This window comes from Poecilia formosa, unplaced genomic scaffold (assembly GCF_000485575.1).
Source record: "Poecilia formosa unplaced genomic scaffold, Poecilia_formosa-5.1.2 Scaffold415, whole genome shotgun sequence".
In the NCBI taxonomy this organism is placed as follows: Eukaryota; Metazoa; Chordata; class Actinopteri; order Cyprinodontiformes; family Poeciliidae; genus Poecilia; species Poecilia formosa.
Genome location: NW_006800354.1, coordinates 219,566 through 247,365, shown reverse-complemented (window position 1 = coordinate 247,365; position 27,800 = coordinate 219,566). Strand labels below are relative to the sequence as shown.

Below are 27,800 nucleotides of genomic sequence, written 5' to 3'. Positions count from 1 at the left end.
GTTTGCACGACAGAGAAAACGTAATTGTTTTTTGTGATGAAGATGAAGATGAAAATGATCATTATTATTATTATTATTATTATTATTATTATTATTATTATCATTATTATTATTATTAACAACGCTTACAATTCACTGCAGATTAATCTGTCCAGGTATTTTCCAGGGTCCCTTTCTCAGGTCATAGCTCAGTAACTTCACTACCCACAATTCCGTTCCGGCGCATGCGCTTTAAGCACTACGGCCCAAAGGCGTTGGTGATCGGTGTCCGTCCGAAGATGCGTTACACTCCGGCAGCATCAGTACCAGTTCCGCCGTGCTAAAACACCACAAACCGGGGGACGAAGGGGGAATACGGTCGGTGTTTGCGGCTGTAGCGGCGCCGGTACATCTGGACGGGAGGATGGGAGACCAGAAGGTGGGCTGTGGCCGGAGAAACAGGTGTCTCTGATGGGGGGAAAGGACCGTCTTCAGGGCGTAGAGTGTACAAAGGAAGCAGGCGGAGGGGCTGCGAAATTAGCCAGTCGTGTGAATGTGGGACTGAACTGGGAGTTCCCAGTAGTTTAATTGGTTGAAATCGTTAGCTGTCGTGGTTTATCGACGGGTTATTACTGTAACAGTCCCGGACGGGAGGCAGGGGGGCCTTGTCGCAGCTCTTCTCACGACAACAAACATTTGCCAGTGTTTATTAATGAATGGGCTCTTTCTCTGTGGGTGGACAGCAGGGGAGGGCTGACCTATCAGAGGTCTGATCTGGGTAACAATGTGCGTCCACTCCCATCTGTGAATCATTGTGTGGGTGCATTATTATCAAATTATAGATGCGCATCCTGCCGCTCCTGAAGTGTCCTCCCTCTATGAACCCTTCTGAAGTGGATGAAAAGGGGAGCTCAGAGCATAAACCCACTTCAGCTTAGCTCTTATTAGTGCAGCATCAACTACTGTAGGAAAGGGATTGGATAAAGGATAAACCCACAGCTCTAAATAGCATACATAACATCAGTTTTCATTGTGCTTTCCTTAGGAGTCTCTGCGTAAGATCACTCACACGCTGGCCGTGAAGAATGAGGAGATCTCCAACTTCATCTGCACTCTCAAACAGAGCCTGGAGAACTTGGAGGTACAGACTCTTCTGAAGGGACTGCGTCCTGACGCCACGTTCCCCTGATTTTAAATTAAAATCCCTGTGTTGGTTGCTGTGACACCAGGCGAACTCCAACCGGGTGCAGGATGATCTGCAGTCTGAATTCGGCTCCCTACACGCTGCTCTGGATGAGATGAAGGAGAACATGCTGACGCGGATCAAGCAGGAAAGAGCCAGCCGCACGTACGAGCTGCAGGTAGCCGCTGCGCGTATTGCAGAAATATTTCAGAAGTACCACAGCCAGTTGAAAATTGTTGTTTTTATTTATTTTTTTTGTCATTTAACAACTTGGAACTTTTATTGGGATTTTTTTTGAGCTGGAGGAACAGAAAGTAAAACATAATCTTGTTTTGTTTCTTCCCTTTTTGGGGAAAAACGTGGCATGTATTTTTATTTAGCTCCTCCTGAGCCAATAGAGCCACATTTTGCTGCAATTACAGTTGCAAATGTTTTTGAGGTGTGTGTTTTTGCCTTTGTAAAGCTTTTTTGCATGTAAAGTGACATCTTTATCCATTCTGCTTTGCAACTCTTGACTTTGACTAGGCCTTTCTAACACATGGACACGCATTCAGAGCAGCTTCTTCACATGTTGGTTGTGTCCACCTAATCCATCTACGCTCTCTGCTCCTTTTTTAAGCTTTATATTTGTAAAAGCTTTTTTCCTTCCACCTCAGTTGTATGCACGTCTTTGTGTTGGTCTGTCAAGTAAAATACACATTAAAAAATTGAACTTTGTTGTTGTAAATTGACAATTTGGGCCAGGTAATGAATACCTTTGCGAGGCGCCAACATAAGTACGTCAAATGCAAGCAAATTATTTACTTTATGGCTTCCAGTATAACTGAAAAACAAAGAGAAAAGTCTTAGACTTGGTGATGATGGTCATTTTGCATCAGCGCAGTTTTCAAAATGGCTCCGGTTTGTTTGCTTGCAGCATTTTTTCCTCCACTCTCTCAACCATTTGTGTTCTTTCAGCTGTGTAAGAAAACCAGCCGCTGCTTGTCTTCCGGCCATTTCCATGTAAAATCATACCGTTAATTAAGCTGCAGATGAGCATCTGCTGACATTAACGGCGTCGGTTCCTGTTGCGAAGACCAAACGACGAAATGTTTTAGTGGCATTAATCGAGCATTTTACAGTTTTAATTCACATCACCTCTAACTGCTGATACTAAAAATAAAAAAAATGTTTCATATTAAATGGATATTGGTTCAGGATTCTGCAGCCCCAGGACCGGGCTGTGACTCTCAAATGATGCAGGGAGCACAGCAGCCTCATTATGCTGAAAACAATCGTGAGAATCTCACAGATGTACTCCTCTCTGTGTTTTCATTTCTTTCTCGCTCTCTTTGCCCCCCTCAGAATCAGCTGAGCGCCTGCTCCAAAGCCCTGGAGAGCTCGGAGGAGCTGCTGGAGCTGGCCAATCAGACGCTGTGCTCCTCGGAGACGGACGGCTTCACCCAGGTGACCGACCGCGCCGGCGGCGGCTGCCGCTGCTGCTGCTGTAACGCTGCTTTCCTCCTACTCGCTGCTCATCTGAACATTTTCATCCAAAATACAAACGAATCTGTTACACACGCTGCAGCAAGTCGATCTCAGCCACCCAGCAACTTTTCATGTTAAGCGAAAAACACGATGGACTCAGTTTTCTCTCCGTTCCGTATCTCTTCTCTCCTTGTTTCTTCCCCCCTCTCTGTGCTTCTCGTCCCCAGGCGGCCAAAGACATTAAGGATAGGTACGGTACTCAGACATCTATTGCCTTTCGTTCTTTTTTTTTTGTTTGTTTTTTTTCTTCCAGTGAGTCATCTCATAATGTAGCATTGCATGCATTCAGACCTGTAGCCACCACACCCATGTGTTAGACAATAAGCTCGCTCTTGTTTGGTTCTCTTTGAGTCTGTACCATCTAGTGCCAGCCCCTCCCTGGATGAACCCTGACCCCTCTGTAGCTCTGCTCAATTTATTAGATAGATTCGTCTTTATTCAGTCGAATAATAGCAGGCGCTTGTTTCCACTCCGTGTTTTTTGTGTGTGTTTGTTTTGTTGTCCGTCCCCGTTTCTGCAGCGTGACGATGGCCCCGGCTTTCCGTCTCTCCCTGAAGGCGAAAGCCAGCGACAACATGAGTCACCTGATGGTGGACTTCAGCCAGGAGAGGGAGATGCTGCAGGGGCTCAAGTTTCTCCCAGGTTTGCTCCACTTTTTTTGTCAAAGAGAGAGAAAGAGCCGCTGACTGAAACAGAATGCAGACGCCGTCTCAGTGAAGTGGAATGGAGGGCGTCCACTGGGGGACAGTTTAGTTTTTTTTTTTTGGTTGAATTACTAAAATTCTTCTTATTTTTTTTGTTATTCTAATTGACTGAGGCACCTGTAGATGTTCACATGGCCACCGGTGTCTAATTTAACCTCATAAAGTCCAGATTTTTCTCTACATTTTGTCGTTACCTGTGTTCACATTTGCAACTCTTCACGAAGGAATTTTCCTCTGGCCATTCATCATATTTTATAAATAAAACATGCATCCTGTCTCTAAGCAGTTCGCTATTAACCGATGTGTTGATTCATACTTCCACGTGTATTTTCAGCATAAAGCAGAGGCTTAGTGCAATATCTTTTTTTTAGATTTGTCTTTCCTGTGAAGAAAGATATCATCCTTCAAATATTTCCGTCAGAAAACCATTTGCGGCATATCTACGTCGGTGGAGAGCGTCGCGGCTCCGACCTCTTTACAATCTGTGATCGCACAGAGATAAGGGAGACAATGTGTTCCTGGTCCAGGAATCCCAGAGTTATGAAGGTTCTCAAGCCAGTTTAGTTTGATTGCGAGGAAATCTTGACAGAGGATCTCTCTTGAAATCTGTAGAGGAAGTTTTTGTCCTGGGATCCATCAGGGAGCTTTGAAGTGAGAAATCTGATGCAGAGCAGAAGCTGCTGGTCTGGACTCATAAAGTTCTCATGTTTTTCTACAAACTCTTTAATAACACCGCTCCCACATCAGAGGCAGCTGCTGACGTGTTTATGAAGATAACTTCACAGATCTGCAGCCATGTCCTTTGCGCCGTTTAAGATGTTTTGAAACGTGTAACGATTTAAATGCCCATGCATTGACCGGAGTTAAATAATGAAACATTTCATCAGTTTTTTACAGCCTACATGATTTCCTTTTAACTTACTAATGGTTATGATGCTGCAGGATTTGCTTTTCCAGCTGCATTTTCTGAAGAAAAACCTCATAATGCAGCTCTAACAATGTCAACTTGGTTAACAGAGCTGTAACTAAGTTATAAATCAAGTATATTTTTTACCAGAAGCAATTTAGCTTTATATTTATTTTTCTTTTAAGCTATGTCTGATTTGGCTTGCAAGCTTTTAGTCAACCCGCGTCTGACGATGTCTTGTAAAGCAGCTGCATGTCAGTGCTACTATTTCTACCTTTTTTGTTTTATGACGTTGATAATTTAGCTCGTATCATAATTCAGTACGGTTCAAATTAATTTTGTGCGGACAAAACTCGGACGTTTGTCTCACTGATAATTTTTTTGAGTTATCAGTTCAGTAGCTGTTCTCACGCTGCAGCTGCATTTATCTGCGGTGTTCAGAGCAGATCACGTGTCACAGACAGCAGCCTTTTGATGATTAAAAGCGTCTCTAAATTAAAGTGGCAAAAAAAAACAAAAACAAAAAACAAAAAAAACAGATATTTATTTTCTTAACTAAAAGCCAGAACTAACTTTTGGGCTTATTGAAAGTACGAAAAAGTTATTTCATCACTTCATTCAGACACAACACAGCAAAAAATATTCAAGCCACTTTGACTTCAGTTTACCTCGTTTCTGTCGTCTTATTAAAGTCTTTACATTTCAGATTTATTGTACTCAACCTTAATTGAGTGATACTGACTTCCTTCAGAAACCTGCAGGGTTACAAAAGGCTGCACAGCAAGCAACTTGCAAAAGTAAAATTAGATCCTTTAACGATACAAAGGTGAGAAAAAGTGCACACAGCGAGGGCCTTTGTCTGCAGGCACAGCCTGAAAAGCCAAACAAAGGCTTTGTGTCAAACGTGGACTTCCTGCGATGTGCTCCACTTAGCCGGCAAGTATGACAATGAGTCAAATGACGACTCATAGTGTGAAAGGGGTCGCACTCTGAAGGGAAACCACAAAGATCTGTCATTTCACACGTGTGTAAGGAACCTCGGTTTTGAAAACTTAGCAGGGATTTCATAGTCAGAGGAGCTCGGGCTGCTGTTCGCTGCTCGTTTTACTGTCTCATGATGTTCAGCTGCAAACTGGTCAGCTGGCAGGAAATGGTTTTTGTAGACGGCAAGCGTTTTGCCCTTGGTGGAAAGCGCGCATGGTTTACCGCACGTTCAGCCTGAATGAAGAAAGTCTGCCCCCTGGTGGGGAGAAAGTGATTCCTGATTTCAAAGTGCAATAAGAGACGAGCTCTTTTTGACCTTTCCAGAACCCGTTTCTGTTCTGAAATGAGCCTGCGGGGAATTTCCCTCCTCGGTGAACAAACTGCCCTCCTCGTTTCAGTTCCCGCCACTCCAGAGATCCAGGTGTCAGAGTGCCAAGTGTGCGACAACACCGTCACCATCGTCTGGACCCTACCGGAACCCGACAACAAGATAGAGCACTACATCCTGGAGCACCGCCGGACGAACCACGAGGGCCCGCCACGTATCAGAGAGGACTACCCCTGGATGGTGGTGGAGGGGATCCGGGAGACGGAGCACACGCTCACAGGTAGCAGGAGGGCAGACATCCACGGCTAAACTCCGACCAAAGTTACTCAATGCTCCTTTATTTTGCTTTTTGTTTTAATTCTCAGGTCTGCGCTTCGACACCCGCTTCATGACGTTCAGAGTGAGGGCGTGCAACAAGGCCGTGGCCGGGGAGTTCTCCGAGCCGGTCACACTAGAAACCCACGGTGGGATAACCAAACTAACTATCGGCCTATAATCGATTATTCTGACGATCAATGGAGTCACAAACCTGACACATTCTGCAGATTTATTTCCATTTTAATCACTTAAGCTTTTTTTATTCAACATTGGAAATGAATTGAAATATGTAAACGACCCAGTTTCTATTTGAATTTAATTTAATTTTTTTAAATTGCTGTTTTCATGAAGTAACAGCATTCCTTCAGTGAACTCTTAATCATTTATAGCAAAGGACTCATCTGCAGCTAAAAAAACACTTTTAACATTAAAGCTCAGCCATTTCTGTTTGGCTAACCATCAATACCTGCTGATCTGATCTGTTTATTATTTTTTCCTTCAGTCCAATTAATAATTGGATAGCAAGAGATGGTTCAATGACATGGGATTTGTAGGGATCCGTGTATTTATTTATTTATTTTTACAAACTTTTAGTCATATGAAGCTAAAACTTTGGGTAGAACATATTTACAAAGGTTTTTTTTTTTTGTCGTAAGTGTAAAATTTATATATTTTTTGTTTTCTTTCAGGAAATTTCTGCATACTCCAGTTAACGATTAATCGATTACTCAGTTAGTAGACGGATTATTGAAGTAATTGTTTCATCCCTAATGACCTCAGAAATGCTTAGAAAGTTCTCCTGTTGGAGCTGCAAATTCCCCATCCGTTCAAAACCTTCTTACTGCCGGTCTACGCAGCGTTCACCTTCAAGCTGGACTCCAGCTCGGCGCACCAGAACCTGAAGGTGGACGACCTGAGCGTGGAGTGGGACAGCAGCGGAGGAAAGGTGCAGGAAATCCGCAAAGAGAAGAACAGAACCAACTCCCCTCTGCACTCGCCCGCCAGGTTTGTGTAAGACTCTGCCGCTGCGCGCGAGGAACGTTTCAGTGTTTCCTGTGAGGGTCTCCAGCATCCGTGTCTCGTGCGAGCAGGTCGGCGCTGATGTCCCCCAAGAGGGCGCCGACGGCGCGGCCGGGCAGGGACAGGTTCACCGCAGAGTCCTACACCGTGTTGGGTGAGGGGAGCGACACACGGCTGACGAACGTGGACAAATGTTTTTGCATGTCTACATTCAGGCTGATAGGCATGCAAAGCGCTTCGCATGATAAAAAGACGCAACACAATGAACAAGCAAAACTGAAACGGTGCTGTGCGGTGGCAAAATAAAGAGAATTCACAAAGTGGGACCGTAAACATGTAAATGTGAGACAGTCAAGTTCCTCGAATCCTCGGATGAACCCTTAAAAAAAAAAGTGGACGTCCAGAAGAGAATTGATCTGTGTTCCATTTGTAATTGATTACAAAATCAAACAAAATTTTGTGACAATCGATTTTAGAGCAAAATGAATCCATATCAGTTTTGCTTGATTTTGCTGGGGAGAGCAGGTTGATCTCAGGTCACCCCTGCAAACCTTTATTTATTTATTTTTTAAATCTTTAAAACGATAGCGGCACAAACAAGACTTTTTTTTTGTTGTTGCACATGTTCACATGAACTACGCTTAGGCTTGTGTGCATAACATGAAATGGGTCCGGGTATTTTTGCATTATACGTGGTGACGGATGTTTCTCGTCCGGTCAGTTGCCTCTGCAGCTCTAGAAAGGCGTTGATCGTCCATTAATGTCCCCCTACAGCCGACACCATGATCGACGCCGGCCAGCAGTACTGGGAGGTGAAGCTGGACAAGGAGAGCAAGGCGTTCGCCGTAGGCATCGCTCTGCGGAGCCTGGGCAGGTTCGACCAGCTGGGGAAGAGCAGCGCTTCCTGGTGCATCCACCTGAACAACTGGCTGCAGCAGAGCCTCACCGCCAAGCACAACAACAAGGCCCGCACCCTCGACTGCCCCATCCCCAACACTATAGGCGTCTACGTCAACTACGACGAAGGTGAGAGCGCGGCGAGGAGTTTAGCTGGGCGGGCAGTGGAGGACACAGCGAGCAAGCTTTTAATTTAATACATAAGTAACGTTTCAAAAGAAATAACCACACTTATTAAAAAGAAAATAGACAATAAAGATGCAAACAGCGACATGTAGGAAATGCTGAGCAGCTATGCTCAGATTAGCAGAAACGTTAGCTCGTATGTAACGAATGTTTCCAATATTTTAAGTCTGTTTCTTTAAATCAAAACCAATCTACACAAGAAAGAGTAGCAATGGCTCACATTAGTCAAGTAAAAGTAAAACTACTCGTATAAGTTCTTATTTTTTCCCCAAAAGGTTATTTAAGTAAATGTAACCAGTACTACCCACATCTCAACACCCACAACACTAGTAGCCTTGTTTTCGAGCTTAACTCGATTTATTAGCATGGATGTAATCATGTAGCTAATATTATCTGCATCCAACAGCATTGCTCAACTCACTCAGCTTGTTTGGTTAAAAAAAAACAAAAAAAAATCGGTGCAAGGATCTTAGCCTTTTTCTGGTTTCTGCTCTGCAGGTGTTGTGTCGTTTTACAACGCTAAAACCAAGCAGCTGATGCACACTTTTAGAACAAAGTTCCAGCAGCCCGTCATCCCAGCGTTCATGGTGAGAAAACGTTCTCTCGAAGCGTCCGTTGCTGGAGTGACAGATCTGAAAACGGTTCTTGGACGTGCTTCCCCTCCTGCAGGTGTGGAACGGGAGTTTCTCCGTGGTGACCGGCCTGCAGGTTCCCAGTGCGGTCCAGAGCGGCCAGAGGAAGAACAGCGGCACCAGCAGCTCCAACGCCAGCCTCACCTAGATGCCGCCACCGCCACCGGCCTCAGCTCCATCCGGCTCCAGTCACCGCTGCAGGTCGAATCCTCTGCACCGACTGCAGGCGGAGACGCACACAGCAGAACAGCTGCACCACTTAATTTCGGTTGTTTCTGCCTTGCATGATGGCGGAAGTTAGATTTTTTTTTTTTTAGGGGAGCAAACAGGCGATCTGTTCCACGAGTGACAGAATCCGCTGGCTGGTCGCAACGCTTTGGCCCGAGTACGAGTAGTTAATGTCTCGCTGCACATTCATCCAGCTGCTAGGGCGGCGATTTTTAGCGCTGGCCGCTGCTTCCTCTGAACGGTCAGCTGTGCCGTCGGCTGCAGCTTCATGGGTCATGCTCTGTCCCTGTGCCTTCCTTCTCAGGCCAAACCAAACACGTGCAGCCCCCCGGTCCCCTCTGTATACCTGCTTGTTGTCCCGCTCTGCGTCAGCTTTCAGTTTGAGGAGGTTATAACTTGGTTGACTCGTCAGTAAACCAGTCTGACCTAAACGACGTCCAGCACTTAAGCAGCTCAGCACTGAACTGGATTATTTAACTGTATTGTGTCCAGATATTTGACGTCTTGCCAAGGGATGCTACTCAACGGTATTTACAGTTACAAATGATAGTCATCTGTTATTTAATGTAGGTCTCGAGCTTCCTGTTAAAACTTTCCGACGCTAACATTAAAGCCGTCCATCTGCTCGGTTTCCAGTGGAGGGACCGTCCTATGTGTGTAGCTCGCCGTCAGTGGCTCCTCAGTATTTAATAGTCTGTAACTCCTCTCTTATCTGTGAAATCTGTGTGAAAAGCCTTTAAAATAATTCACCTCTCAATGCATTGTAACAAACTCGCACTGAAAAGTGCGAGTTTGTTACAATGCAAACTCGCACAGTACAAGCCGTCATTCCCAGTAGGACAAAACTTCAACATTTCGCAGTATTGGAGCGCACAGAGGGAGATCGTTTTGTAGATCGGGGTCTGAAACTCAAGTATTTGGGTTCCTGGGTTGTGCTTTGGCTTCAACTCGGTTTAATTCAGGCTTTTGATCCAAACATATCGCACAAGGGAGGGCCGCAGAGTTTGAAAGATCAACCAAAGTCCCAGTGAGAGTCAACTTTTCTGGCAGCAGCTGCTAGAAATGTGAAAATGTTCTGATGTTTCAAAGATTTCCTGATGCAACACAAGAGAAAGAGGCCTAAACAAAGCCATAAGATGCTGCTCCACATGTTATTTCCGTTTTTTCCTGAACTCATCTGGAGTGTTGGTTTCTGAAAAACTCTATCTTGTTCTCGTTGACTAAAAGCACCCAGGAAACGTTAACCTCACATGTTTGTGATGGTTTTCGGGCCAGACTCGTCTGGTTGGTATGTAGAAAACTTGGTGACGACAAGTTACAGCACCAGTTGTTTTAAAATGACTAATCGCTCCGGGCGCAGGTACAGACGAGCAGCCGTTCGCATCCGGTTTAAATAAATGACATGTTGAAGAGCGGCAAAGAGAAATGGAATAAATAAAACATCTAAAAGCCGTGAAATGCTTCGATTACATTTCATTTGTAGGATTAGACATTAAATGTAACTGAAAAATTAGCATTAGATTAATCCAACTTTCCTTATGAATGTACTGAAAAGGAAAGTTTTGACATTTCAGCGATAAAAACAAGCTCGTAAAATAAGAGAGTGACTTTGTTTCAAGGCTTTTCACGCAGAGGTTCTGAATCGAAACGTGATTCAGAACCTCGGGTCGGACACGTCTTCAGCTCTGTGCCGCGACATCCATGTTGTGCGTTTCGAATGGTTGGTGTTCTAGTTCATCTCTTCCTGGGTAAATGTAGCCTGCTTTGCTTTACAGAGGTAATCACACTTTATTTCACATGCTGACAACATGTCACAAGTTATTGTAAATAGTTTAATTTTTCCACTACAGTGTATCAGTAATTGAGGTAATAAACGAGTGAGAACATTTTGTCTCTGGTCGGGTTTTTTTTTTCCCTCCCAGACAACAGAGAAGTTGAAGCTATAACACAAAAAAAATAAGGTAAATGTGAAAATGGATTATAAACTATACAAGTGATTGATTCACTTTAAATATGTTAGATATGTTGCATGGCACATACTAGAAGTTTGTCATATCAAAGCTGATGAGACAAAGAGTTTTACTCTTTACATTCAGAGAGAGAAAAAAGCTGAAATAAGTGAATCCCATCCCTTATTTCTGTCACATTTTCTGTTTTTGCACACGGATTTCAGACAGTATTAATACAATACTGTGTGCGTCGCTGTGTGAAAGTACGTGAAAATAAATCGCTTATCATTTGATTCTAAGAGTAAGAGGGGAAAAAAAAAAAAAAAACACTAACGGAAAGTCTGAGGCGGCTTAGTCGATAGCTAAAGTGCAAAATGAACAAGAGAAACGAGAAGATAATTTGTCCAACCATCTTCACAGTCGATTGATTTGCTAATAAATGTCCAGAGGAGGCAAATCAATCCAGTGTTAATCTGCAGAGAGGCTTTGCTGCAGACAGCTAACCGAGGAGGAGGAGGAGGAAGACTCCCGTTTGACATCGTGCAGCAGCAGATCTGCATGTGGCTCCATTCGGCTCTGCTTGTTGCTCCGTTGTGTTTCTGTCCACCAGGATGGCTGTAGAAGAAGTTAAGCAAGCAGCTTGGTCTTCTGCCCCAGTCTCTGTTTCAGCTCCGACAAAGCTGCGGGAAGAACTAAAAAAACAAAACAAAAAAACAGATTTTTAGCTCTGTGCAGATTAACTTGCAGTAGAAATGAGATAAAGTTAGTTTTTTTTCCCTCAGTGACGATGAATCGGATTAAACACTTCCTCCTTCAGATCAGTGAGGATTATCAAAATTATTTATACTTGCTTAAGTGACAGAACTATGAAACATAATCCTTAGATTTTTACGTTTGATTTAATTAATTTAAATTCTGACTTTGAAGAAAAGAAAATGATTCTCTCATTATTCTGGCATTTGTTCATCCTAAATGTCTGCAGTTTAGTTTGATTTAATGTCAGGGGAGGAACAAAAAAGGTTCTGTGTTTTTATGCAGCGCTTGTAACTAGGCCTGTCACAATAATCAATTAATCGCATGATAAAACAAACTCAACCATTTTCACTTGCATAATTTAATGTTTTTCTCCTTTTCCCTCAAAAACTGGACGAAAGTCTTCAGTCTGGTGTTTTAGTCTCAACCAGCCCTTATTTTGAAAGGCAGTTTCTGTTTACAGAGACTTCATGATCCTTTTTATTTGTCGTTTCTGTTTTATTTTGGATATTAAAAATGCCTTCCACTTCCAGTGGCAAATGTTCATCAGAATTGAAAGTTTGTTGATCTGCAGGAATGTGTTCTTGCTTGAAAATTGTCTCAAAACAACAATGTTATAATTTATCGCGATAACTTCTGGGACGATTTGTCATCCAGCAAAATTGGTTATCGTGACAGGCCTGCTTGTAACCGGGCACATAACAAGGACTTACTCTGCTTCTCCATTTCTGGATTTGAGAGTATCCTGGGCTTCTCGGGAGCATTTGTAGGGCAAGCGGGTTTGGCAGCCGGTGGAGTTGGGGCAGATGTTCGTGGAGCTGGACATGGAGGTAGTTTCCTCGGTTCTGGTACCGCTGATTACGTAACGCAGAAAAGAGCGAGATGTGAATCCAGGCGGATAAAGGAAAGTATTTTCTGCCAAGAGGAAACAATCAGACGGAAGAACTTACGTCGAGTTTCGCCAGAGGAGCAGCCATCCGTCACAGATGCTTTCTCCACCCCTGTTTGAACACAGGTCGTTAGTCAGCGACAGACGCGGACAAAAATGAAGACCCACCAGTTTCTTTTCGGAAAATAAGCGGGCCGGGTGCCAGGAATGATGCATGGAATGACTGAGGGCAGGTCTACTTACTCTTATCAGCAGCAGGTGGATTTTTGACTGGTTCTGGTTCGTCATTCCTCGCTTTTACAGTAACTAGAGAGAAAATGTGTAATTCAGATTAGGAATGAAAATGGAGTGACACAGGCGAACTCTTAACAGGGTCTGTTTGTAATCCAGGATCATTTTATGATTGATCTTGGAAAAACTTAGTTCAAAATCTTGACTAATCTATGAAAATGTTGTTTTTTTAATGTATTCTATAAGAGAAAATGAAAACAATTAACCAGTTTTCATTGTGTACAGCTAAAGAAAAACTTTTTTTCTCCCCCAAATTTCAAAGATGTAAAAACATTGCGTTGCCAATGTACATTTTGACACATAGCAACCAAACCGAGTAAATCCAACCGAGTCTGTAGCAAGACTGTTTTTTTTTTGTTTTTTTTATCTGTGAACATCCAAGTATCATCCTTTTATTTATTTGTCTTTGTTTGGGAAGCTAATTTATGGTAAGATTCATAACTAAATACAGTTGAAGTCTGCTAAAGACTTCAGTTCTGAGCCACCAACAATCCAAAGCACACACAGCCTGAGCTGAACCCAAAATATTCTGTCAGAATAGCCTAGTTAAAGTCCAAAATTTAATGCCACTGAAAATCAGTGGCATCACTTTAAACATTGATGTTCACGGTTGTGCCTTAACCTGTTTTAGTCCATCAAACAAAATCCCAGGAAGCCCCACTGACATTTTTGGTTGCAACATTAGCGAATGGCTACTTTTAGATGGAAGCGGCTCTGTTTGCATTCTTTCCCTTATGCTTATCAGAAACAAATTCTATCTTTTCTTCTGTTTATTTTTAGAGCTCACATGTTTATTGTTGGCTTTTGTCCGTTTCTTTTGTGACGACATTTGCCTTTTAGTTTCAAAGTCCAGAACAACAGTCGCTGAAAGGTGACGGACGCAGGCCCTGAACGCGTCATCCGAAATTGAATAGGAGAGTGTGAGGCGGACAGAACCTCATGGAAAACCCTCGTTGATAACGAGCCTGACGCAGAGCTGCTTCCGGTAACGCATGAGTTAATCCATGCGAGTGTGGAGATGGGTTTACTTTTCTAAACCAACAACTTTTAGGGGAGCTTCCTCACGTCTGCGAGAACTTACTGCAAGTCATTTTTCCTGAACCTGCTGTAGCTGATTGGAATCACAAGGACGAGACTGAAACATGAGAGGAATTTTCCTTTCTGCTGATTCTCAAGGATGGAAAAAAACAAATGCATTGAAGGGCAGTACCTGGGATGGGATCCTCTGGTGGCCGCAAAGGCTGCTGGGTCCTCTCCCCGTTTTCCTTATCAGTTGCAATAAAAGCTGTAAAAGGAAGAATGTTCACAATTTGATTAGTTCAATAAAAAAACAAGTAGAGCATATGTGTGTGTGTGTGTGGGGCGGGGGGAAAAGAATAGAAAATCAGTTCAACATACAGATGTTCTTGTCGTAATGAGCCTCGATGTTGAGGGGAGTGAAAGACCCGTCGGTTTTTTCCACCATGTAGGCGACCACGTCATGCAGCGAGTCAAAGTGGACCTGCACAAAGAGCAACGTCCTGAACCGCAGTAAAGCAATCCAATCCAATAAGGAAACAAAAAAGCGCAGAGTCTGCAGCGCAGGCCATGAGCGCACAAACTTTGGAAAACTGAGTTTAAGGTCTCTCGTTTCATAACTTTTTCTAGTTGAAGCGAAACGTCATTCATCTACGTCTTTAATTTACACAACATTTTGACAGTCGCCTCCGGCTCGATCAGGATTTTCATAAACCAACTCATTCATAGCTTCAGCTATCCAGTGCATCAGGTTTGACTACGGTTTTATTACCGCCCGACTCCACATAAACAAATGCCACAATAATCCCTTGGAAATGGAGTCACGCTCCTTGAACCTTTTCACCTTTTTAGAAGTGAGAACTGTATTGTAATTGATTTGGGATTTTATCTGTTTTGACAAATAAAAACCTGAAAAGTGAGGAGTGCATTTGTACTGAAGACTCTCGGGGCCAAGGTCTCAAAAGTCTGAAGGCTGGTATTTTTGCAACTCGTAAATAAAAAAATAGCTTTAAGAAAGAAGTGAACTGGATTTAGGTCTGAACTTTGACTGAGCCATATAGGGTATAAATCAAAATGCACAACACAGTTATCTAGTTTTTATCTGTAAATCTACAACAACAAAAGATAATGTACAACTTTTCTTCCATTGCACTACTTTGCAATCTGAAAAAAAAAAAACACAATAATTATTTTGGTTGTAACATTAAAAGAATCTTTTTTTTTCCAAGATACAGTATCAGCAAGTTTGTGTTTAGACACTTGTCTGACTGCGCAAAAGGGAAACAATATTTTAACAATTATTTCTATGTGGTGAAAACTTAATACAATCGATACTCACAGGTTTGTCCACAGCAATGTAGAAGCCTCCCTCTGGTTTTGGAAGTATGCGATAATGACGGAAAATCGGCCTGAAAGAGAGACGGATGAACTGAATAACAATAACACCACCAGAGGAGAAAATTAGATATTTTAACAGCAACCAACAACAAACAACACGGTCGACTGCAGCTGGAAATGTATGTCTAGGGGAAATCTGGTTGCAGTTGTTGTCACAATAACAGCTGTGAACGTGTTTACCTCTCAACATCCTGTCTGGTGGTTATGGCGAAGGAGCCCTTCTGCTTCCCAGGTCGTAGCAGCAGGTTTCCTTTGCTGGCTTCTCTCTCCAGCAGCAGCTCGGCCTCCAGATAAGGCACCTCGTAGTAGCAACTGCATCGAAGCACAAGAAAACCCCACTCAGTCACTCATTCGTTCGTCTTCGTCTCGTTTTAGAAGTGGCTTTACTCCAGTGAGACTCACGCAGGCATTTCTGTTTTGACAGCAGCAGGAGGACTCGGCTTTGGTTCTGGATTCGTCAGCCTCTCCTGCTCCTTTTGGACCGTCTCTCTCAGGATGTGGATCTGACCCGGCAGAAGGTTCAGGGTGAGGGGTACCTCCAGCTGTGGGGAGACGCGATTTCATATTTAAACGATTGTGTGTGTGTGTGTGGGAGGAACACAAAATGGTGAAATGTGGAAAAAAAGAGCACAGACCTTAGCCACACAGTGGATAAATCCCTTCCAAAGTTCCCGAGACTCTGCATTTGGGGCCTGCAGAAAAAAAAGAAAAAGAAATTGACACAAATATTCAGATAAATTTTTAAAAGAAAATGACTTTGAACAAGCTAAAGGAGTTATTCTGCACGAATCCACTCACAGTAAATTTGATGTTTTCCTTTGTCATCTGAACGTTGAATCTGGCCGCGTCCAAGTTGGGATCTGGGCTGCTGTCGTCCGTCACCGAGATCAGTCCACACAGGTCCAGCTTCTCTACATACTGATGACACAAGCAAAGAGCAATGAACAACAGGCAAGTCTGGGGAGGGGGGGTTTAGTAGAACATGTCTCTGAGAAGACTCACATCTTCGTCTCTTTTGTCGTTGAAGAAAAAGAGCGTTTTCCCACACAAGCAGGTCCACAGCTTCCGAGATGTCTGCGCAAACACACGAGGAGACGAGTTCAATAAAAAACACACAGCGTGAAACCAACAGCAAAAACATTTGGACTCTGAGCAGAAGGAAAAGGTGAAAAAAACTGAAGAAGAAGGTAAACAACAACAAGGAAGTAAGAAGGGACCCTGTGACCGGAGCAGATACTGTCTAGGTGTTTATGAGTCAGCATCAGAAACTATGTGCCTTGTAAATAACAGTAATTAGCCAGAACTGCGTGGACCTAATCCAAATCATGCAACCGTGTCAACAGATCAGTGAGATTAAACCCAGAAACTTTCCACGGCGTTTTTGGGAAGAGCAGATTATCATCCTCAACCAAACTGGCCTCAGGATTTATTTAGTTTAGAGTTTGTGTGTCGCCTGTTTGACCCTTTAACCTGAGATCAGTCTTTGGTTTGCTCCGATCTTTGCAACACAAAGAGCCGACAGACAAGCCATCGAACCAGTTGGACTCTCAACATTACATGCCGCTTTCCTCACAGATAATTAAACTTTCATACACATGCAGTGTCATTTTGTACTATCAAACATTTATTTGTAATAATAATAATAATGATGAGAAGAAGAAGAAAATATGTATTTCAGCTAGTGATGCACATATCTGGCTTTTCCTGGACAAAACCGATTTCCAGTTGTAGGTCCAAACCGTCAATATAGATTTTTTATTTTTACTCATTACAGTGAGGGCTGCACAGTGGTGCAGTTGGTAGAGCTGTTGCCTTGCAGCAAGAAGGTTCTGGGTTCAATTCCCAGCCCCAGTCTTTCATGGAGTTTGCAAGTTCTCCCTGTGCATGTACTCCAGTTTCCTCCCACAGTCCAACAACATGATTGTCAGGTTAATTGGCCTGACAATCGTGTTGCTCCTAGGTATGTGTGCATGGTTGTCTGTCTCTGTGTTGCCCTGTGACAGACTGGCAACCTGTCCAGGGTGAACCCTGCCTCTCACCCAGAACGTTAGCTGGAGAGGCACCAGCACCCCTCCTGACTCCACTGAGGGACAAGGGTGTAAAGAAGATGGATGGATGGATATTGCAGTGAAAAAGAACATTGATTAATCCACATTTCCCTCATTTTGCATCATCTTAATTGCCACACCAGTCCAGTGACACAGACTGTCCTTTCCATGCACCATGTCTCATTTTTCTAACATAATCAACATTCAATTAAAACAAGTAAGTCGTAAGTCCATTCTTTTATCACCACAATTGGTTTGCAACTACGTCAGCAGCAGTCACAACTCCAGCCTCTTAGTTTTAAAACCATTATGTATCTTTGAAAAACTATCTGTGAACATCCAAGTAAACAAAGAAACGAAACCAAAAATGAACAGATAAACAGAATTGCATGATCTACCTTATCTTTGAAGGACCTTTTCTCCATGTAACCCTCATAGTAAAGGTCTGGCAGCTGGTTCTTCTTCCTCCCATTTCGTCTTGCCATCACTAAAGAGGCAGATCCTTGCAGCAGAACAAATTAATAATACTACTAATAAATGATCTACCTGCAGATCAGATGAAACTTTGATCCAGAGACCTCACACTAAAATTACACCCGGTGTTTTACCTGCCCGCTCTGCTGCTCATTGCATATTAAAGCAGCAGCAGCAGCTCAGTCTGTGAAAAAAGCCCCAAACGATCAACAGTTCGTTGCTGATTGGTCAATGTACGAAAAGGGGCGGGGCGTTTCGAGCATATCCACAGGTGAGGCTGGTTCTGACTCAGGCTTGCGCGTGCTCACAGCTGGAAAGTACCTGTGCGTGTCAAACCTAGAAACCAGTAAGAAGCTGGAAGGAATGTTTGAAATTTAAAATAGCAGGGACAGGAAAAACAAGCTTTACAGTAAACTTAGGAGTTTAGAGGCTAGTATTGTGTTTAAAAGAATGACTTACAGGAACAGTTGTCCACACAAAGGTGTTATCTCTTGTACAGATGTGTCAAAATCTTTAGAACAATTGTTTTTATGCCAAATCATGATGTCATAGAAAATACGTTAGAAAAATTCCCAAATAAGTTTGAGCACATTTATTCAGCAGGAACCAAAATCTCATTATATCATATAATTGTAAGCTGTGGCACAATTATAAGTTCTACAACGTAATCCTTTAAAAACACTGCGAGAGTAATTTTTCTTAAATTTATATTTTCTTTTTAAAATGAATTTTAAAAAGTCACACGTCATACTGAGTCATACCTGATATGAAATACGAAACGACTCGGAAACCTAGAAGTGATTTTGATTGTTTTAGTTAAGGTTCACTGTAAGAAAGCAACATCAGATTCAACACTGAGGTGTTTTTTTTTTTTTTTAGAGATTTTGAAGTTCAGTTTTCCTAGCAGGTTGTTTTGATGAGCAAATTTATCTTTTTAAAAAATTTATAAATGCTAGATATTAATTGATTAAATTTACATATGAAGTTAAATGACTTTTTTAAGACACAAAATTAAAAGTTTGGGACTTGGACTGGACTCACAACTTCCATTTCTTGACTTTTGTTTTAATTTCGTAATTTTTCTTAACGCTTATGAAGTTGTGAAATAATAATAATAATAATAATTAGGGCAGAGGTGGATCAAATGTATTTTATAAATCTGCTGCATTTAACTGGGGATTTCCTCACCAACATACAATATTTATCTTACCAAACTCCACCAGTTTTCATACTTTTCCACAAGAAAATATTGCATACTTAATAAAGTATTTATATTTATTTGTTTCATATTTTAGCAAAAACTAAAAACAAAATATGAAGTGAGTTTTAATTTAATAACATACAAAGAAGGGGGAAAAAACACAGTTTGAATGTCCTTATTTCAAAAACTATGTGAAGGTTTTAGTTATTGTTGCTGTGATTTAGTTGACCAAACATAAACACATGACTATCACTCAGTGAAAACAATCATTGTCCAGGCTGATATGCTGCACAAAAGCCTTTCATATCAATGTACAAAAATAAACAGTAATGGATTGCACTCAACAAAGCTGCTGTGCTGGATGAATAATGACAGCACGTTTTGTCCAAAGTCCAGTTTGCTACTCACTCTTAGGGCAGTGATTAGTTTGGATCCACCTAATGACTCACTGCCGGTGAGGTTTATCTGCAGCTGCACGTGTTATATTTCTCATTTTCTCACTGTGGGACGTGCAGCCACACCGAGTTAGAGTTTAATTTGCAGCAGTGTGCTGCTCTCAGGGGCCCTGCTTCATTTCTCATCCTCTATGTTCTTTAAGCTTTATTTAGATCAGCCTTACAGCTAAAAAGGAAGGTGGCATTTTTAAGCATTCAAATTACAGTAGAGCTCAGCTGAGGTATAAAGCACCACCGAATAAATGATTTCCAACAGCAGCAAAATCAGTTTTATTAGTTCGGTAATTGAGACTATGTATTTGGCACTTTCTACCCCATTCACTGAGCTCATTGGTAGTTTGTTTTTATGCTTTAGGTTTGTGTAAATCCTTGGGACCCCCGAGGTATAAGCAGCTCAGCTAATCAACTAATTCCACTGGTTGCTTGAAAATAATAATAAAAAGAAAAACTCTTTTTATTTTTATTATCTTCTCTGTCTCTCCTGAGACGACAATAATTGCAATGGGCAAGAGTCCCTAAATTAAATTCCTCTTGGTTTCTCATACAACCTGGTTTTAGCAATACGGATGGATGGATGGATGGATGGATGGATGGATGGATGGATGGATGGATGGATGGATGGATGGATGGATGAATGGATGGATGGATGGATGGATGGATGGATGGATGGATGGATGGATGGATAGATGGAATAAGGATTCATAAAACTGCTCTAGACCTGCTCCTGAGAAATAAGTAATACATAGAGTTTGTGTTCTATCTATATTTGTTTTTTGAAGTGTTTTCTGTTCAGGCTTTCTTGCATTTATTCTTCTGTCATGTCATGTGGGGCTAAAGTATGAAGAAAAGAAGGCATATTTCAAAGTTATTTAGTGAAATGCATTTAAAAATGCATGAAAATGCATCCATGCATGAAACAGCATGCACTTTGCATTGCTCAAAATGGATTGGAGCTTTCTCTAAGTAAGTTATGTACTATATAATTTAGATTCTTACAATAGATATCATGGGGGTTAGTTGATGATTCACCTCAATCCACCCTTGACTGCTCCAACGTCTGACTCCTTGTCGGTTCTGTGTAAAAAAATCTCCCACATTTTTAGGGAAGTAATTGGTGTTGTTAACACTGCAATAATTTGTTCTCCAAGGTATAATTTTAAGAAATGTAATTAACTCTTCGCATAAATAGCTCTCAGGCTAAATGCCGAAGAAATTCCCTGTTTCTCAGGAGGATATGCGTTTCCAGAAATGACAGCGTTGTGTAAGCTTTGCTTCTAAAACCCTGTATGTTATTTATAAAAGGACCAGGTCGACTGGGAATTTTTTTTGCGTATTTTCTCCACCTGCAGAAGCTGCGTAGCGGTACGTCACGCAGCGTTTCTGCTCCTCTTACGCAATATGCGCCTTGTCTCCTCCTGTCATCTCGGCGCACCACCACCCTGGTTAGTGCAGGGAACTATTTTCTCTCATCACCGCTCGCTCCTAGAGCTAACTGAACATCAAAATGGGGAACAGAGACGACGAGTATGACTTCTTGTTCAAAGGTGAGTGAAACAGACGGAGGTTAGCGTCATTTTAAAGGCTATTCTCAAAACTAGCATGCTAGCTGCGTTATCGTCGCTGGTAAACATCAGCTAACGGTAGCTAGCCGAGCTGTTTTCGTTGCCCGTTGACTCACTTCCCCTGTTTAATACATCCCTTATTAACAGTTACTTTAGGTGTGGCAGTGCTCGTTTTTGTGTTCAGGTCTGACTCTTTGTTTTCAACACGTTTTAGAGAAACCAGAGCTTTTTGTTTTCGGTGAGGAGTCCTGGAGGCTAGTGGTCAGGAGAATAGGACTACAACACACTTGCTGTATTTAAAACTTTATCATCTGTCAAAACCAGACTGTGGTTCCAATCACGCAGTAAAATCTTATTCAGAGGCTCGCATGGCTTATTTTTGCTGCTATATCTTCTAAAACCTAGGTTTTTATTTGCTTTTTAAGAGTTGCTTTGTTGGATACTTGATCCCTGAGGGAGGAAACTCACTCCCTGTCAAAGGAAGAAAGAGGAAACTCCATTGTTGTTTTTTTTCTGTCAGGTTTCTAATTACCTCTGATCACAGGTACTTTCCAATCTGTCACTTCTCTCAGTCTGATGACTACAAGCTCCTTTCTTCACCAAACAAAGCTGGATCTCATCACTAAATCTGTGTCACTAGACCTATTTTTTCTTTCTGGAAGTCTAGTTTCTTGAAAACATGTACAGTATATGCTGCATATCCACATCTTTGTTTATTATAAAACTCAAATGAAGGGTTTCACAGTGAAGCTTGCCTTTCACCCTGTCTATGCATTATTAATATGGGGCCCCAGTCTGCTGCAGCCGTTTGGACTCTGGCTTCAGGATACTGATGACTCGTCAGGATGACACAGGAACAGAAGTCTTGAGAAAGCGTTGAGTCAGATTTCTCGGAGCGCAGGCCTTTGGCAGCTCCTTCCTGCCTGATTCCCAACAGGCCAGAGTCTGATAACAATCCCTCTGCGTAGGGAAAGCAGAGCTTTCCGGCACTTTCCACTTTGAAAAGCCACTGTGTGTTTCCAGTCCAGGTATGAGGCGGCGTTAGGCCTTCACCTTGAGTAAAAGTTTCGTTGCATTACCACAAAAAGTGAAAACAATTAGCATTGTCTAATAAGTTTTATTTTTTTTAAGAGAAACTGTAGCTTGCAAGGCTCTCCAGTAGCAGTCAGTGTTTTACTGAATCTGACAAAGCCTCTGACTGAAGACACTGTTGATTTATGACACCTGCTGTCTTATGACTGTCATGACATGCCAACAGCTCAATATCTGTACAGCAGCGACAATATCTGACGGTAACCTGTCCCGAATAACATCATCAGGTGTCGACAAGCACAGCTGATCCAGCTCCTTTGCTTTGGCCGCTCCTCCATATTGTATAAACAATGTTAATATAATAGGAGACGTTGATTATTAAAGTTGTAATATTATAGTTTTTCAACTACATATCTATACATTAAAGTAAAAATATAGAAAACTGATCAAGTTAGCAGTAGTTGGATATAAAACAATCAACCTTTTTGTCATCCAAATCTATTGAGGAACACTGAGGATATTACAATTACAAACCGATATGGAAACGAACCAATCAATTTTGCCAGAGATCTTTTTTTTTTTACAAATTGGAGTAATGAACTAAATTGATTGCATTGTTTGATAACCTGGATAAAGTACTCTGAGATGACATTTGTTGAGGATTGGATGTAAAAGAAAAACCTCCGAATTAAATCAAAATCAGAACAAAGAACTTTCTTCATTTTGAATCATCAACAACAGCACGTTTTGATGCACATTTTTCTCTTTAAGATAAATAAAAAGTATGAATTATAACAAATGCTTCTGTAATTCCTTTATTTTTTTATTTAAAACAATTTCCTCTATAAAAGAGCCCACAGCAGCCTTTTTTCACTTTTATGTGTTGCGGTCCATAAAATAAAAAAGTCAGAATTGGCCGGTTAGTCAGACGTCAAAGGAAGAATACAGAATCCGATATATTTGAGTATGACAAAGTATAAATGTTCCTCGTAAGAAATGGAAATATGTAGTGACCATTTTTCAGCCAGCTGACCAGCAGTACGCAGCAACATATGAGAAAGGGGTACGCTCCATACAACTGAAAAAAAAAAAAAAAACACCCTTTAAAAGCGAGTTAAAGGAAATTAGTTGCAGATATTTGTCGCTACAATATAAGTTCTAAAATGTCCTCACCTCCCTTTGTGTTTCGTTTCCAGTCGTCCTTATCGGAGACTCGGGCGTGGGGAAGAGCAACCTGCTGTCCCGTTTCACCCGGAACGAGTTCAATCTGGAGAGCAAGAGCACCATCGGGGTGGAGTTCGCCACCCGCAGCATCCAGGTGGACGGAAAGACGATAAAGGCTCAGATCTGGGACACAGCGGGACAGGAGCGCTACAGAGCAATCACCTCAGCGTGAGTTTGTGTTGTATTAGTCTTTTGAAAGCAGTTGCTTATTTAGAAATATGCTTTCTGGTTAATGATTGTAGCTCAGCAGTTGGTGTTTATTCCTCACGCAAATGAAATCTTCGTCCTCCTGTAACTGTCGTTTTGCAGATTATTTCATGTTACAGTCAAAGTACAAGCCTACATGTAAAATATTTCAGATGAACATTTTATTTGTCGTGTTTTTTTGTTTTTTTTCCCTCCCTCGTTCAATCTTCCTTTGTTGCCCTCGCCAGGTACTACCGGGGCGCGGTCGGAGCGCTGCTGGTCTACGACATCGCCAAGCACCTGACGTACGAGAACGTGGAGCGCTGGCTGAAGGAGCTGAGGGACCACGCCGACAACAACATCGTCATCATGCTGGTGGGGAACAAGAGCGACCTGCGCCACCTCAGGGCCGTGCCCACCGACGAGGCTCGAGCCTTCGCGGGTAAACGACGGCGGGGGCCGCGGCGGAACGAGCACGACCGAGCCGTGCGGAGATATTTCAAAAATGTCCCCCCTTTTTCTCTCTCCCTACGTCAGAAAAGAACACCCTGTCGTTCATCGAGACGTCGGCGCTGGACTCAACAAACGTAGAAGAGGCGTTCAAGAACATTCTAACAGGTGGGAGAAGCGAGACTCTGCAGATTTGTCTCCAGAAGGGTTGAGAGAAAATGAAGGGAATACAGAATCCGATATATTTGAGTATGACAAAGTATAAATGTTGCGATAAGGAGGTTTTACTCATTCAGTCGGACTCAGCAAGGCGACGCGTTTTAAAAATGCAGAGATAAGCAGGTTTAACAATGGGCTGTACCAAACTTTGCTGTGGAGAAAACTCAGTTGAAGTATTTTTCTCATCTACTTCCCAAGCGCTTCCCCCCCGCAGGTCTATTTTTGTGATTAATAATGCATGAGATGCTTACAGTGGGTGATCAGGTTCTGCTGCAGTGAAGATAACCAAGAAAGAAAAAAAAAGGATGGGTAGATAGAAATGCAGAATATGGTTTGATAAGTCAGATGCGAATGTGCTGGAGGTAAAGCTTCCTGATAATAATACGGAATAATCCTCTGCATATTCACTTGGTAAAAAGATGACTTTATTACCTTAAAGTGTAGTTCACAACAAAAGTGCCAGTGTTTTTGCCCTGACTGAAACAAAGAATCGGATTATTTGTAATGAATCGTTTATTGAAATAATCTCCAACTAATTTAGCAATCGATTAATCGTTAACTGGAGTATACAAACTCAAAGAAAGGCCATTTTCTGAAGAAAAAAACAATATATTCAGAGCACTAATTAAACCAAAACTGGAAAAAATATACATTTTGCATTTTGAATAAAAAAAAAAAAAAGCTTCTTTGTCTGTAATTGTTATTAGAACTCGTCACGTTTCAGTTTTTAACCAGGACAGAAGAATAATTTGCTTTCACAAACATTTGAACCATTGCTTTTGAGCAGCTGTCCAATTATTAATCGATTAAACCAGATCAGCCACAAACTGCATTGATGTTAAATCAAGCAGAAAGAGTTGAGCCTTTCACATGTTGATGTTAAAAGTGTTTTTTGGGGGTTTTTTTAGCTGCAGATGCTTCGACAGATGAAGTGTTCACTGAAGGAATGCTGTTATTCCTATTTATTTATTAGTCAATAAAATGTTTATTTGCTCATTTAAAAAGTAAATTGAATGATTATTTGAACTATTTATATCCATACTTTAATGTATTTCTAATATTGTTTAGCAAAAGCTTAAAAGAAAAATCTACAATGTAATTTTTTTCTTGTCAAAATATTTGCTAACTAAAATAATCTTTAGTTGCAGCCCTAAAATATTTTCACAACTAAGGAAAGCGCTGAGAAATTACTGAAATGTACTCCGACTCTGGTGGCCTTTCCCTTCCCATACATGAGCATTACTTTAATTTAAAAAAAATGTTTTTCTTTTCTAATTCCCCGTCTCCAGAAATTTACCGCATCGTGTCACAGAAGCAGATAGCCGACAGATCTGCACACGACGAGTCTCCGGGCAACAACGTAGTAGACATAAGCGTCCCGCCGACGACCGACGGGCAGAAGGGCAACAAACTGCAGTGCTGTCAAAGCCTGTGACGCTCAGCCTGAAGACACTCACCCCTGCACCTCTTCCTCCTCCTCTTCATCACGCCACCAGTGCACTTTTATTTCCCACAAAAGCCAGCTCCTTTTCCTTTACCTCGTTCCATTTTCTTATTTTTTTTTTTTGGCACTTTTTCTGAATCTGTTTCCTTTTATTTTGTAGAAGTACTTTCAAAATCACTTGTTGCTCTTCTCTCCCGCCATGAGGGATTTATTTCAGAAGCCTTTCATGTCCATGCATCGATCATGGAGTCAGTGAAGGAACGAAGCCGCTGCCTCCAGGCGCAGCGAGGTTAGGAAATACATTTCAGCGGTCGCCACTAGGTGGTGCTGTGCAAAAACGAACTAAATAAGAGTTACTCCAGCCTGACGAAGCAGTATTATGTATTTGACGGTGTGCTTCTTACTTCCATCTGTCATCATGCCAAAACAATATTCTCATTAAGTATTTATTAAAGAAAAGTTGGCTTCGTTTGTCATTGTCTTACTTTCAGGTGAAGAACTGTGTAAATTTACAATAAAACTCTTGACTGAAGCACTTTTTTTTGGATGTTGTGTGTCCTTTCTGAAAAAAACATTTTCTGCTTTAATGGAAATTATGCATACGTTATAGAGCAGGCCAACCTTAAAATGAGAGGTTGGTATTTTATTGTTGGAACAGTGAATGAAGGTAAAAAACTGGAATAATAGCATTTGGTCAAAATGTCAATCTTTTTTCCATTAAGACTGTACTGTTTTATGGCATTTTTTAAAAAAGAACAGTGCACGTTTTATTGCAGTTTTCACTCTAAGGGAGACAAAATGGCCTGGACAGACTTGATGTATCCGAATATGTTTAATGCAAAACATAAAACTAATCCCAGGTTAGTTTGGTGTCAAGAGCAGCTTGTGAATCATCTTCCTGGTGTTTTTATAAGCAGTTGAAACGCTTTTCTGCGCAGTAAACAAAGAGCTGTTTTCAGAAGTTAAGTCAGAAATGAAAAGAGGGAAAACAATTTAGAGGTCTCTGTCTTGCTGGGTAAGTAAAACGTGTCATAAAAGTCTGAACTAACAGTACCTCGCAAAAGGCTATAGAAAAGTGCACTAAGAAAAACTTTTCCACATGTTCCTCTGCATAAAATCCGATTGTTCTTTGAATGTGATGGATTGTTGGAAAACGTTTTGAAAGAAAGGAACGCAGCAGAGTTTTGGACAAGTTTAAACCAGTGTTAGATTATAAAATATCTCTCACAGTTCAGTTGGATCCATCAGCTAAAAAGGGAAGAGTACGGCACAGCTTCAAACCCACTTAAACTTTTTGCAAGATATGGCCCAAAATGATTAAGTCATTGCAGGCCAAAAAACATATTTTTATTTTTAAAGATAAAATAAGTTTATTGAGAATATTTTTCTTTATGCAAACTTGAACAGTCAAATATTTTTGTGGGAAAAGAATGTGTAGATCATCGCAGACCCAAAACTTCAAACGGGTCTCGCATGTTTTAAATTAAAAGAAACATTTGACTCATTTATTTTTGGGCTCGTTTAAAGAAGATTGAAAAAGATTTAGATTTTTTTTTTTTAAAGCAGTAAAAACATGATTTAGATCACCGTTTTGAAAACACTTGATGTATCTGGCCAGGTTTTAATAAGGTAATTAAAAGCAGATTTGGGTGCAAAAGACGACGGATAGACGTGGTTTTGTGGAGATTAACAGGAAAGCAGAAAACCTGGTTATTAAAAGACGAACATTTTGTGTTTTGTCCAACATTTTAGAGGAGATTTTCTTTTGTGGGTCACAAGCAGAAACCCAAACGGTCAATATATCACTCAAGAGGAACATTTAAAACACAAGCACCAGTAAATGAAATGAAGAAGCTCTGTGTGAAGTCTGTGTTTTTAAAGTGATAAAAGCTAAATGATTAAAAGCCATTTTTATTGACTAGAAATTTTGCTCACATATCAAGTCAGAAGTTTAACTTTTTTTCATTTAAAATTTACCTTTTCAAGCAATGGGTCAAAATCAGAGTAAATATTTGAGGATTTGGGGAACAATGTATCAAAGTAGCCTGAAAAGGCCGAGGATACAGAAATGTGTGTTTTTTTTTTCTCCCCTCGTTTGATTTTGTTTTGTACTTCCTGCCTTCAACAACAGCAGCAAATCTGATACTTTGAACTCCAACTAAGGAGCTTAAGCAGAGGACAGAATGAGAAGCTGTGACTGATTTTATAGTAAAACCTGAGATTAGCGGTTTGTTTTCCATCAGGATTAGCGAGCAGACGACCCCCCTCCCTCCCCTCACCTCTCTGTGCCAGAGTTAAAGGATGAGATGTAAACA

The 27,800-nt window shown here is 41.4% G+C and overlaps 3 protein-coding genes and 1 long non-coding RNA gene across 7 annotated transcripts in view; 3 read left to right on the top strand and 1 right to left on the bottom strand.

The window, feature by feature from the left end:
- LOC107833626 (uncharacterized) overlaps positions 1-10,779 on the top strand; it is a 21,289-nt gene extending 10,510 nt beyond the window's left edge. The window contains exon 3 of the long non-coding RNA XR_001659383.1: positions 9,710-10,779. This is a non-coding gene — a long non-coding RNA (uncharacterized LOC107833626). The remainder of the gene's footprint in view (positions 1-9,709) is intronic.
- fsd1 (fibronectin type III and SPRY domain containing 1) lies at positions 219-10,782 on the top strand. Of its 4 annotated transcripts, none has more exons than XM_007576740.2 (13): positions 246-418; positions 1,025-1,120; positions 1,209-1,340; positions 2,507-2,608; positions 2,857-2,879; positions 3,210-3,331; positions 5,683-5,892; positions 5,978-6,076; positions 6,788-6,935; positions 7,022-7,104; positions 7,725-7,976; positions 8,532-8,620; positions 8,703-10,782. In XM_007576740.2, exons 1-13 carry the CDS (start codon positions 404-406, stop codon positions 8,811-8,813), a joined length of 1,482 nt encoding a protein of 493 aa, XP_007576802.1. In that variant the 5' UTR covers positions 246-403; the 3' UTR covers positions 8,814-10,782. The 4 variants fall into 4 exon arrangements, with proteins under 4 accessions (XP_016518825.1, XP_016518826.1, XP_007576802.1 ...); XM_007576739.2 differs by having other exon boundaries at positions 6,788-6,941; XM_016663339.1 differs by lacking the exons at positions 2,857-2,879; positions 8,703-10,782 and having other exon boundaries at positions 219-418; positions 6,788-6,941; positions 8,532-8,580.
- LOC103155169 (signal-transducing adaptor protein 1-like) lies at positions 10,435-17,980 on the bottom strand. The gene is made up of 13 exons (XM_007576742.2): positions 17,637-17,980; positions 16,193-16,264; positions 15,989-16,108; positions 15,826-15,882; positions 15,593-15,732; positions 15,371-15,502; positions 15,132-15,201; positions 14,174-14,276; positions 13,986-14,060; positions 12,728-12,790; positions 12,546-12,596; positions 12,309-12,449; positions 10,435-11,534 (listed from the first exon to the last, which is right to left on the bottom strand). Exons 1-13 carry the CDS (start codon positions 17,721-17,723, stop codon positions 11,470-11,472), a joined length of 1,176 nt encoding a protein of 391 aa, XP_007576804.1. The 5' UTR covers positions 17,724-17,980; the 3' UTR covers positions 10,435-11,469.
- A 2,759-nt stretch (positions 17,981-20,739) lies between these two features.
- LOC103155167 (ras-related protein Rab-11B) lies at positions 20,740-26,020 on the top strand. Its single transcript, XM_007576738.2, has 5 exons — positions 20,740-20,912; positions 23,159-23,354; positions 23,621-23,814; positions 23,910-23,990; positions 25,331-26,020. The coding sequence occupies exons 1-5, from the start codon at positions 20,873-20,875 to the stop codon at positions 25,474-25,476; spliced, it is 657 nt and encodes a 218-aa protein (XP_007576800.1). The 5' UTR covers positions 20,740-20,872; the 3' UTR covers positions 25,477-26,020.
- Positions 26,021-27,800: the final 1,780 nt, after the last annotated feature.